Raw genomic sequence first — 12,345 nt, 5'->3', positions numbered from 1 at the left:
ACTGTATTGTGTGTGGCCAAGAGGTTCACAAACAGTGCTATATTGACCATCTCAAAAGTATGAACTTAATGACTGAAAACAAAGAATTGAGATTTCCCATATTCAACATTCCAGGTGTCTGTTACATATGCACATCATGCCAAACGAAAATTGCCAACTTTCCAAACTCCAAACCTCAAACCAGTGATAATCACGAAACTTCACCACCAACCAAGTTCCAAGAAGAATCTACTGCAATTAAAACTAAATCTATTCTCGAACGCACCAGTCTTCCATCACCAAAAAGAACCATATTACATGAACGATCTCCTAATACAATTAAAGATATTAACCAAAATGTTAGTATTCCATCATCAAGAAGAACTCTTCCGCATATACCATTATCACCAAATATTGTTGTCACCAACAGACAGGACAGCGATATCTACCTAGGAAGAACTGAGTTTATGCGAAATAAATTTCAAAGAGAAATCCAAAACAGTATCATGCTTACCTCAGAAAATATCACAGAAACAAATTCACAAAATAACAATTTTTCAAAAAGCAGTGACTTTTCTCCAAAAGAAAACCTTTCTCAAAATAACGAAAACGAGGAACTTATTTGCATTTTCTATAAAAAGGGAAAATGCAAACATGGTATTAAAGGAAACGGCTGCAAGTACAAACATCCCAAAGCTTGTCCGAAGCTGATGAGACATGGCAACAAAAGCCCTAAAGGATGCAACGCAGGAACAAAATGCCCTCATTTCCATCCAAGAATGTGTTCATCATCAATCAAAATAAGTCAGTGCTTTAATGACAACTGTAATTTTGTTCATGTAAAAGGCACCAAGCGCAAGCCCCCTACACAAAGAAAGATCAGCTCACCGAACACCCTTCAACAGCTGGATTTTCAGAAACTATTGGACAATTTCAGAACAGAAATGCTGTCACTGATACGAGACGAAATGAAACAGCCACCTCAACTTCCAAATCATCAGAACAATCAACTAAGATTCCATCAGAACAATCAACTAAGATTCCATCCTCCAATCCTTCCACAACCATTGATGCAATCCAAAAACCTGAATTTCAACCGAACAAACCATCTACCGAACCATCAATATCCAACGTTACACCAATAACAAAATATTCATTTCTTAATATCCAAGGCTTGTGCCCACAAACAAAACCGTCATCAGTTCCATACCTACGTGACATTCTACACACTGACAATCAAATATTTTTAGTTATAACTGAAACTTGGTTGTCGAAACATCACAATAAAGCTGAGCTTGAGATACAAGGTTATAGAATTTTTAAAAAGGATCGAAATCGACCAAAAGCCAAACATGGTAGATACAGTGGCGGTGTTGCATTATACATTCGTGAAGATGTTGCCCCTTTTTTCACTCCACTACTGGAATTCTCAAATGGAGTCAACGAAGCCCTTTTACTCTACTCTAAACAATTCAATATTGTTCTTGGCATTGTTTACAGGCAACCAACAAACAAACTCCATAAATCGGACGCTCCAGAATTTATCCAATTGATTTCTTCTACAATATCAAAAATTGAATCACTTCAAGATTACACCCCAGACATTGTAATCTGCGGTGATTTCAATGACAGATACACCCCAACTGAAAATTGCAATAAACAACTTTTAAATGCTTTACAAGATTTCATGATACACCTAAACCTGAATCAATCCATTCACAAAGAAACTCATTCAGATGGAAATATTTTAGACTTTCTATTGACAAACAATCATGAAATGATATTTGATTATGATGTTATTCCTACAGTCCATTCAGATCATCACTTAATAGACATTTTAACACATTTGACTTTTACTGAAACAAGAAAGGTTGAAAACAAAAAAACTTTGAACAGCAAATTCGATAATTTTAATTTTCTTAACAAAAATATAAATTGGGAAGCCATAAACAAAGATTTACAATGTATTGACTGGCGTAAGACTTTGCACTCAACCTCAGACCCAGAGAAACAATACGAAACTTTTATTGATAAGTGTATATCAGTTATTTCAGCAAACAAAGTACCAGCTCGAAAACCAAAACATTCTTATAAAATAATCCCAAGAGACAGACGTGTTTTAATGCGTAATAGATCAAAATTAAAAAAAAGCATCGAACGAACAAAACCGCACAGAAACTTATTGATATTGAACTCAAGCTTCAACAGTCACACATAAATGAAAGACAAAAGCAAGAACTTGATGCTACTTCAAAAATTAAATCTAATCCTAAATATTTCTATGCCTATGCAAAGAAGTTTTCAAAGCATAAACCCAAGGTTGGACCCTTAATAGATCCGTCAACAAATGAACTTACAAATGACAGTAAACGTATGGCTAACATACTTCAGAACCAATACAGTTCTGCCTTTACTCAACCATTGGAGAGATACGACCTGAATGAAAATGACAACAACACTTCTCAACTATGTGATATAGACCTCACAGAAGCTGATTTTATCAACGAAATCAACACCCTATCTTCAAACTCTGCCCCTGGACCTGATGGTTTCCCTGCCATCCTGCTCAAAAAAGCCAGACAACAACTTGCAACTCCTCTTTGTCTTATCTGGAGAAATATTCTAGACAAAAGTCAAACTCCCCATCTACTGAAATCAAGCTACATCACACCAATCTTCAAAAAAGGCAATCAAGGTTTACCAGAAAACTATAGACCAGTCGCTTTAACTTCGAATGTCTCAAAAATTTTCGAAAAAATTGTCAGAAGTAAGATACAAAAACATCTTGAAGACAACAATCTTTTTAATTGCAACCAACATGGTTTCAGATCTGGTAGATCCTGCCTGAGCCAACTTCTCTCTCACACAGAACGACTTATCCACCATATAGAAAACGGCAACAATGTGGACGTGATCTACCTTGACTTTAGCAAGGCTTTCGACAGAGTCGACCATACCATTCTTCTGAAAAAAATTAAAACCAATGGCATCAAAGGCAAACTGCTTGCTTGGATCAAATCCTTTCTAACAGGTAGAACGCAACAAGTCTCTGTTGACTACACACTATCAGAAAGGTCAGAAGTCATCTCTGGTGTTCCCCAAGGTTCTGTGCTTGGACCACTACTGTTTCTGATAATGATACAAGACATTGACAAAAAGATATTACACTCTTTCTTATCATCATTTGCTGATGATACACGTCTAATGAAAGAAATCAAAAACCATGCTGATATCATTCAGCTCCAAGATGACATGAACGCAGTCTATGAGTGGACTGGATTGAATAACATGAAATTGAATGGACTTAAATTTGAACATCTCAATTATGGTAGAAATGAAGAACTTAAAGAACTCTCCAAATACTTCTCTGATACCCAAAAGGTGATAGAGACCAAGACTACAGTCAAAGACCTTGGGATCACTTTAGATGTGGGTATGACATATGACAATCATATAGAAAATGTAATCGACAAGGTCAAAGGTATCAGTTCATGGATATATCGAACTTTCAAAACAAGGGACCCTACTGTAATGCTGACCCTATGGAGACATTGGCAATCCCTCACATTGATTACTGTTCACAGCTATGGTCACCATCCAAGAGACACCAAATGCAACGACTAGAACAGCTTCAAAAATCATTCCTAAATGGAATATTCTCTTTACAAAAACTGAACTATTGGGAAAAACTTAAAACTCTAAAACTATACAGTCTGGAAAGACGTAGAGAAAGATATCAAATCATCTATACTTGGTATATCTTAGAGAAATATTCTCCAAATTTCAACCACTCTGAGAACAAAGGGGGTATCACCTGCTACGAAAACCAGAGAATCGGACGAAAATGCCACCTTAAAGAAGTAAATTCTAAACACAAAAACATTTGGAGAGGCTCACTATCTGAAGAAGGACCTAAGCTTTTCAATTCTGTCCCATTCTACATTCGTAATATCACAAACTGCACAAAAATTAAATTCAAAAGACAACTTGACCTTTTTCTTTCCACACTGCCGGACGAACCACTGCTCCCGAATTATTATCCCTACAGGAGAGCGGATTCAAACAGTGTGAGAGAAATGGTGAATCATCGGATTTCCAAATTGGATGATTGAGAGACTCAAAGAACCCATCAAAAGTATCAAAAGTAAGTAAAAATCCCTCCTTGAGTGAGAATGAATGTGTGAGAAAAAAAAAAAAGTTAATTTTGGTGTTCATAATAGTTGAACAACAGTGATGATAATTGAAAAGTCACGAGAACCTGAACACCTTACTTTAAGCGGGAACTAATTTTCGCCAACTTATTTTTGGGGTGCGAGGGTACTAAATTGGCGCATTTTAAGGAACTAATTTTCGCGCTTGACATCCACTTTTTGCTGAAATTCTTCTATATTCCTAGGGGTTTTGGAGAATTTTCAGAAAAAATAGCATTTGGCAGAACTAATTTTCGCGATAGACACCCAAAAGCGTGAAAATGAGTTCCCTTAAGGTAATCAAAGAGATATACCTCTATCAGTTTGGTCTGCCGTGGCAACAGGTGTAATTGTTTCTTTAGTTGGTAGATTATATTTCTGGAGCATGTTCATCACCATTCTTTGAATCTCATCTTTTTGTTGAGATGGAACAGATTCTGCAATATTGGTGTTAGCTTGTGAAACTGCTAACTGGCTCATGATCTGTTGAACAATTTCGTTCTTCAATGTTTCTTCATTAGGAAGGGTAGGTTGGTTCTCTTTAGCAATGGATAGATCTGCTTCAGCAATAGCTTGAGAGACCAAAGAACTTGCTTGTTCCTCAACAAGCGAAGAAACGTCTACAGGCAGTGTCTCTTTAGTGAAGGTCTTTTCCATAGTTTTCGACATCTTTGTGGGTTTTTCTACGACAAGAGTTTCTTTAGTGAAGTTCATTTCCAACGTTTTTGACATCTTCTCCATCTTTGATGGCTCTTCAACGACAAAAGTTTTGTTTGTAATTGGCACCTCGTTTGCTCCAGACTGTATAAACTGGTCATCAATATTTTCAGCAGATCCAGGAGTCTGAAGCGATTGACTGGTGTGATTTTGGGTTGGTTTTTGCTTAGTCTCAGTGACAACAAATGTCTCATTGGATGTGGTCTCCTTGGTCGATAGTGGAGCAGCTTTTGGTGTGTTTTCAGTTGACACCAAGCCATCAGAAGGAAAAACCATCATTGAACTATTAGCAATGGGTGGTTGGAACACAAGAGTTTGTTCAAAGTTGGTTGAATCATCAATGCATTTTTCGTTGCCAGCCAGAATCACATCTTGGATTGTCAACCTTCGGTCTTTGCTCAGAGTGTACGTTTTTCTGCGATTCTGTGGATCCTTCTTCTCATCAGCGACTTTGAATTGGCTTTGTGGGTTAGTATCCTTATTTTGAATTGAAGATATGGTGTCTGTGTTGAGTATCTGAGGTGGTGATCCTCCAGGCAATGTGTTGATAGGGAGAGGTTTGGTCAGAGACGAGAGCTTGGTCTGGACTGATGTGTTTGTATCCTCTTTTTGTTCCATCAGCAATTTAAGAGGGTTGACTTTTAGTGTGGCAGTTGTCGGGATACAAAGTTGTGGTGATTGACTGCTTGCCACCAGCCATTGGCTGGAAGGTGCTATTGAGTTTTTCTTGGGAGACGTTTGGTTAAGCCTTGGAAGTATGGTTGACACTGAGGGTAGTTTGACCGGTTCAGCCTCATTTGATAACTTTATCCTTTTCATGGGTACAGATGCGAAAGCGGAGGTTTCACCTAACGAAATTCCAGTCGACTTGGCTTCACTGACCGGTGCTGTTTCTGGTCTTTTCTTTGAAACGCTTCGTTTTGGTGTTACCAAGATGACATTTTGTGATTGTGAAATTGAGTTGATGTCTTCATTAGGGGCAAGCTTATCATGTGATAAAGATGGTGTTTCATTTGATATGGATGTGGCAGTCTCCTTGGCGTTTCTTCTGGGTGTGACCAAGATAGGAGTCTGAGTTGCTGGAATAGAGATTGTTTTAGTTGGTGAATCACCAAGTGCGATTTTAGTTATATTGCTGATGTTTGGTGATTTTCCAAAAGTTGAACAATAGTCTCTGTAGCTGCTTACTGGAGTTGCGGAGAATCCTTTTTGTATTTGAGCTTCCAAGCTATTTTTTGTTTTACTGGATGGGCTGATAGCAGCAGACATGTTGAGTTGATTTAACATCAGTTCTCTTTGGTTCTCATCATCTGTAATATTCATTGAAGCTTCGCTTAATATGGTAATGTTATTAAGTTCAAGAGCGATCGCCCCTGGAGGTGGGTCATCGCTTTCTGATGGTGTCTTATGACTTATGAGCTTTGCAAGAAAGTCTTTACCAGAGACTAAGGAGGATTCCGGTGGTTTATTACTCTGAAGGTAATTGTCTTTGGTTGATTTAAAATTGCTCAAGAAGTCAGCAGAAGAGATTTTGGTTTCTTTTTCAGCTGTGGTACGGTCTAGAGGGAAAGTCACAAATGTTTCAGAAGCCTCGTCCATAACGTCATAGTTATTGAGGATAGTTTTATTGTTGTTTACATGTGGTGATTCACTGTGTAGAGATGGCATCCCAAGAGTCGTGTCCATTCCATTTTTTGTAGTTGGCTTGTCATCAGAAAATAATTTAAAGAAATTTTGAATTTTTTGAGTTTCATTCAAATCATCCCCACTGGGTGAAAGTTCTGTTAGTCTGGTGAGGTCCATGTCGTGTTCAGCGTGAGACGTCTTGTCCAAGAATTCAGTCTATGAGAAAAAAAAAACAATAATAAGGAGATAAAAATGAACCAGTAATCAGTTATTCATTCATTCTTTATCAACCCTACTATAGGTCACTCCTTCTAACAAATTATATACCATATCACTTCGAATAAATGCCCTGGGGTTCATCTTTTTTTGGATTTTAGGCAGTAGGATTGTTTATTCGAGGGGGAGCATTTAAAAAAAGGGGCAATTATCAAAATAATCTTCAACCCTAGACAAAGACCTTTTGCTTACTCTCGGGTACATAATAGCCGGGGGGTTTGGAATAAGCGGGGGGGGGGGGGTTGGAATAAATCTCAAAACTTAATAAGCGGGGGGGTTGGAATAAAAATGTCCTGGGTGGAAAACTTTGGAAAAGGAGGCTAATACAGCAGAATTAGGACAAAAGAACTTTCAAAAACATTTTCCTAAAAATTAATAAGCGAGGGGGTTGGAATAAGAATGTCCTGGGTGGAAAATTTTCGCAAAATTAATTAGCGGGGGGGGACGGCTATTAGGTACCCGAGAGTAAACACAAGACATCTCCATTATAGTGTGAAGTCTGAATAAACCTAGAAAGAGTTATAAAATTATAAAGGAGATGTAATGAAAATACTACGTCAAGCTGACAAACGAAAATAGAGAAACACAAGTAGAAATCAATTTCTGATACACCTGTACGTGTTGCGGAAATAATAATATTGAGGTTCAGGGAGCACAGAAGGGTTGTAAATTCACCTTTTCATCCTCTTCATCTAAAAGTAAACAAAACAACAATTGTCAATTAGTTCAGGTGTGTTAGTCTACACAATAGACAGTTCCAGGCTTTTAGGCCTTACTCTTGGTCTATAGGCACTGCTATGGGTTGGCCACTAGTCACCCCACCGAGATTTCACCTACTTATACGATACGGTTGCTCAAAACAAAGAAAGGTATGACATAGCCTAAAGTGTGTTTTTAGCTTAATGATGGAAAAATGTTTAGTTTGTTTTGAATTTTTATTGAGTATGATATAAAAAACTAAATCTATTACTAACGGTTCCTCAAATTGAATTAATGGGTAGCAAGTCTTAAAAAATAGCAGAGGTACTCACAGGTATCGAATAGCCGGGGGGGGGGGGGGAAAAAAATATCAAAATTTAATAAGCGGGCAGGGGGGCCCCCTTTTTAGAATAAAAATGTTCTGGGTGGAAAATTTTTGTAAAGGAGTCTAATACAGCAGAATTAGGACTAGCCTGGATATCCAGCCCGTAAACTTTTTTTTGATTTTGATATTTCTTATGTTTACGGTCTGGTTTACCTAGATCGTCTGCATTCTCATCTGAGGATGATTATGCGGATATTCTGATTGGTTGGTCCAAGCGAATCAGAGATCTGAAATGGTGGCGCGCGTATAAGAAATTATGCGAGACGACTTGAAGTGTTCGCCTAAATATTTAGATGGACCGTGCGGGCGATTAGCAAGGCGCATACGCTGCTTTGAAAATCTTCCTGACTTTTCTTCTTCGAAGCAAATAACAATAGAATATCTAATTATCTCCCTTGGGTGTTTGACCACGCATTCCAAATAAAAATAACAATAATGGTAGGGAAGAAGCGGGAAGATCAAAACATGGGAATTTTTAGATGTTCTGGTTGTTTTCTTTTCAATTACTTGCTTAGATATTATTGTTTTAATCTTCTTTATGACTTGGTTGCATCGTGTAAAAAACTAAAAAGGTATATCTTTATTTTGCTTCAATTCTTCTTTTCTGTTTGCCAATTTTGTATTGCTGTTTTGGGTTGGATTTTGAAAAAAAATTTCTCCAAAATTCACTTTGCACTTTTTGTCTAAACAGACTTTCCACCACACTGTCTATATTTTATAGTCAAGGCTGCCATTCTAAATTGATTTATCACTGTTGGGGTACCATCTTGAATTTATGCATGTCATTATGTGCATATATTTATTTGCAGCCATGGGATTCATGCAGGAAAATCTGTCAACAGGGGTTCACCTGATTTCTAGGTGAACCAAGCTCTATAATTTTAGAACTTTGTCTGGCTGAGGTAAAACTTATTTTTTCTAAAATTTTGAGCTTGGATATCCAGGCTAAATTAGGACAAAAGAGGGAACTTTCAAAAACATTTTCCCAAAAATTAATAAGCGGGGGTTGGAATAAGAATGTCCTGGGTTGATAATTTTCAAAAAATTAATTGGAGGGACGGCTATTAGGTACCTGAGAGTAAAAGAAAAATCCAGCACTTGAAATGAAAAACCGAGACACACCTTTTTCAGGGCTGTCTTTTTCAAAAATCCTGTAAATAATTGGAAAAAATTAGTTAAAGTAACTGTAACAAATGCAAGCTACAGGAAATAAGAATAGAAACATGACACGAAAAAACATTTTCTCAAAGTTGTTAGATATTATAATAAAAAGTTGAAAAGCGAAGTTTCCTATTCAGGATGTAACAAAGTGGCATGTTTACTGCACGAAGTCTGATGTAAAAACTTATCTTTCGATATAAGGCTTTATACAAAATGAATAAAATGCAGACCAGAGCGGTCTTTATAATATATCGCACAGGACTGCTCAAGAAATATTTTCCCTCAACTGTCGTTATAGTTCTATTTATACTGAGACGATTAATTTGTCTGAGACGAGCATTATGGAGGAGTATACTTTCCATTCAACTTTTCAAGTTCCATTAAGCATTGTAAATGAACTCTTCTGAGGGAACCAGGCTTGAATGAATATAGCTTACTTCACACTCCTGTAATGGTCAAAACTAACTGTTTTACTTTTCCGCCTTGGTTGGAGATTTGTTGATCTATGGATAAAGATAATATTATACAGACCCTAAAAACCATTGCTTTACTTCACAAAAAATGAAAAATGACATTTTTTTATTACCTTAAAAAATATTTATGGTTATATTGTGTTATTATTAAATTCATTAAAAGGTGATCATTTATTAAAGCCAGGTAAAACATTGAATTGAGGTCTGAATTGCTTCGAGGTTAAAAGTGTTGAATTTAAGAATTAAAACAAATATCTATACTTTTCATGCAACAAGTAAATCATAAAAATTGGATTGCTTTTGAAAGATCAGCAAGCAGCTTCATAATATGTATATACTGGCTTTAATAACTATCTGTCAAGGTGAGGGTCCTACATCAAATTAAAAGTGTGCTCATAGATCTGTTCACTAAATACAAAATACAAGATCATTATATCTTTCCCATGAAGATCAAGTTATGCTTATTGGTAATAAACTTTTCTTTTGTTTGGTCACATTTCTTTGGAAACATTCTTTGCATTGCCAAACAAAATAATTCCATATTTACCCAGTGGTGTCATCCTAAAAATGGGAGAAAATATTGTTTGTTAGTGATTGTACTTTTCCAACAAGTCACTTTTATGCTTCTAATGTTTAATATTTTATTTTTATAGAACTTTTACTACAACATTAGCAAAATGTTGCTATTAGAATTTATTATGCTGCAAATCTTCTAATTTATCTCATGAAAAGGAGGCATGTATAGCTCAAACCAAGTATGGTTATAATAAAAGTCAAATAGAAACAGCGAAAAATCAAACATTACCTGTTTATTTCCAACAATTGTCTTCAAACACTACAAAAATCAAAGATAGTTTTATATAATAGACTGACTCAGATCTAAAATGTATATTATACAAATTGGTAGAGCCTTCATCTTTCAATTCAAAGGTGTTAGGTTCCATAAATCAGAGAACGAGTAGCTTGGATAGGCAATAGGTAACTGAGCGCTGACAGAGTAGGTGTAGCACTAAAACAAAGCAATCAAAGTCTCAGGTCTAACAAAGTAAAAAGAAAAATTAAGTTTGATTTTGTCACTTCCTTCGTTCTCTCCTAATTTAGAAGTATATTGTGTATAAATTAATAAATCAGAAAAAATTGAATAGAAAAGAACTTACACTACGTCTACGAGATGCTCTTCTTGAGTGCGCTCTAAAATGGATGGACAAAACAAATAAGAAAAACAAGCTACATGTTGAATGGACCTATGTACCTGAAGATTGATGTTGACAAGGAAAAATGAGTTCTCAGTTTCAGTAGGGGCATTTATTGGGTATCATTAATTTTTAAGCAAATACAGGAACGTATCAACTGAATCAAATAAAAGTTGTATACCTTTTTTCATTATCTGCCATTTTCTTTAACAATACTCACATCGTCATTTATAAATTTCTAAGTAATATTTTTCTCTATACAAAAAGATGGAAATGAATTGTATTACAACCAGTTACAACAAATACATGACATCTATATATTAATAGCGGTGCTTTGTATGTCTGTGTGTCACCACTTTCGTTTTCGCTTTGTTTGTGTTTTAAAATTATGACTTTTAGTCTCTTGCTCCACAAATTTGTTTTTATGAATTCGCGCCATTTGCAAAAGATCGGATAGAGCTTGGTTTAGACTTTATTAAGCCTTTGTTTTGAAATTTAAGGCCCATCTACATTTAGTAATTTTAACTTCTGCCCAAACTTGCCTTTTTCTCTCTTCTTTTGTTTTAAATGTTTTCGAATGTATTTAACGATCATATTTTATTAATGACATTCGAATTCTTTTCAAAACAAAACAATTTCAGTTCATAGAAAAGAATATTTCAAAAGTAAATCAAAACATAAAAGGTTTGTGGACAACAACAAAAGGGCGATATAAAGCATAAGAAAAAATTAGTTCAATTCTTTTTTCTTATAAAAATATTCAAGCCGTCGTTACCATTGAGTTTAAAGCCCGAAGGGCTAAAGTTCAATCTCTAACCTTTCTCAGGCAAGAGAAAAAATGCGCCGCATTTTGACGACAGATTGAATCTAGCAGTTCCTTTGTTTACGATTGATATTTTTCGAAATTTAGAGGTAAATTTTAGTTTCAATCTGTCACTTGTGTAAAAACCAGGCGAGCCGTTCAAGGCCGCGCAACTTGACTGACTTCTAGCCCTTCGGTCTTTTACTTCATTGGTTGTTACTGCTAAAAAGCGTGTACGTCATTTTTTATGTTTTAAATTCGAAAAGTTATGACAAGGGTTTAAAAAAGCAACTTCGAATTTTATATTTTTTCGATCTGATAAAAACAAAAAGTTGCACTATTCTTTTTGACCTTCCCACTTTTCCTGAAAAATTGTCATTCAAACTGGACGGCATATTTAACGCGAGCAAAGCGAGAAAAATAACTACCTGCAGAGTCGTTTCAAACGACACTGGTACAGTAAACGATGCTCTTTCTGATAACTTTTGACTTAAACAAAAAATTATGTCTCGGGAGGGGGGGCAGTAAACGATCCAAATATGGTTTAAAGATAAGACACCCGGGGAAGGTTAGAGTTAAACGTTGTACAGATTTCTTTTTTTCATTTGATCGCTTTTTTAAGCCAGCTTCAACATCCAAAGGACTTTTAGTGCGTTCAGCTACAGCTTAACCGGCGTGCGACGCCGGGTACCGGCTAGTTTATAATCATTGTGGATGGACTTAGTTAACATGGCCATTTTTAGGATAATATTTTTTTTGAGCAATTTTCCCAAAATTTAAAGAAACTAAAGTTAAATACATGCTCCAGTAGACCCGATCGCTGCAATCATTACTCAATACTCAT

The 12,345-nt window shown here is 36.0% G+C and overlaps 1 protein-coding gene across 1 annotated transcript in view; it reads right to left on the bottom strand.

Moving 5' to 3' along the window:
• LOC136801674 (mucin-3A-like) overlaps nt 1-10,956 on the bottom strand; it is a 32,543-nt gene extending 21,587 nt beyond the window's left edge. The window contains exons 1-8 of the mRNA XM_067058321.1: nt 10,881-10,956; nt 10,664-10,697; nt 10,312-10,341; nt 10,054-10,067; nt 9,471-9,536; nt 8,995-9,023; nt 7,464-7,480; nt 4,484-6,728 (exon numbers count right to left, since the gene is read on the bottom strand). Of these exons, the coding sequence (XP_066914422.1) occupies nt 4,484-6,728; nt 7,464-7,480; nt 8,995-9,023; nt 9,471-9,536; nt 10,054-10,067; nt 10,312-10,341; nt 10,664-10,697; nt 10,881-10,900 (2,455 nt within the window). The 5' untranslated portion in view covers nt 10,901-10,956. The remainder of the gene's footprint in view (nt 1-4,483; nt 6,729-7,463; nt 7,481-8,994; nt 9,024-9,470; nt 9,537-10,053; nt 10,068-10,311; nt 10,342-10,663; nt 10,698-10,880) is intronic.
• Between the last annotated feature and the right edge of the window lie 1,389 nt (nt 10,957-12,345).

Source organism: Clytia hemisphaerica, unplaced genomic scaffold, assembly GCF_902728285.1.
Source record: "Clytia hemisphaerica strain Z4C2 unplaced genomic scaffold, Clytia hemisphaerica genome assembly, whole genome shotgun sequence".
Lineage (NCBI taxonomy): Eukaryota > Metazoa > Cnidaria > Hydrozoa > Leptothecata > Clytiidae > Clytia > Clytia hemisphaerica.
Note: the sequence above shows the minus strand (reverse complement) of the source record. Positions and strands in the feature narration are given on the sequence as shown.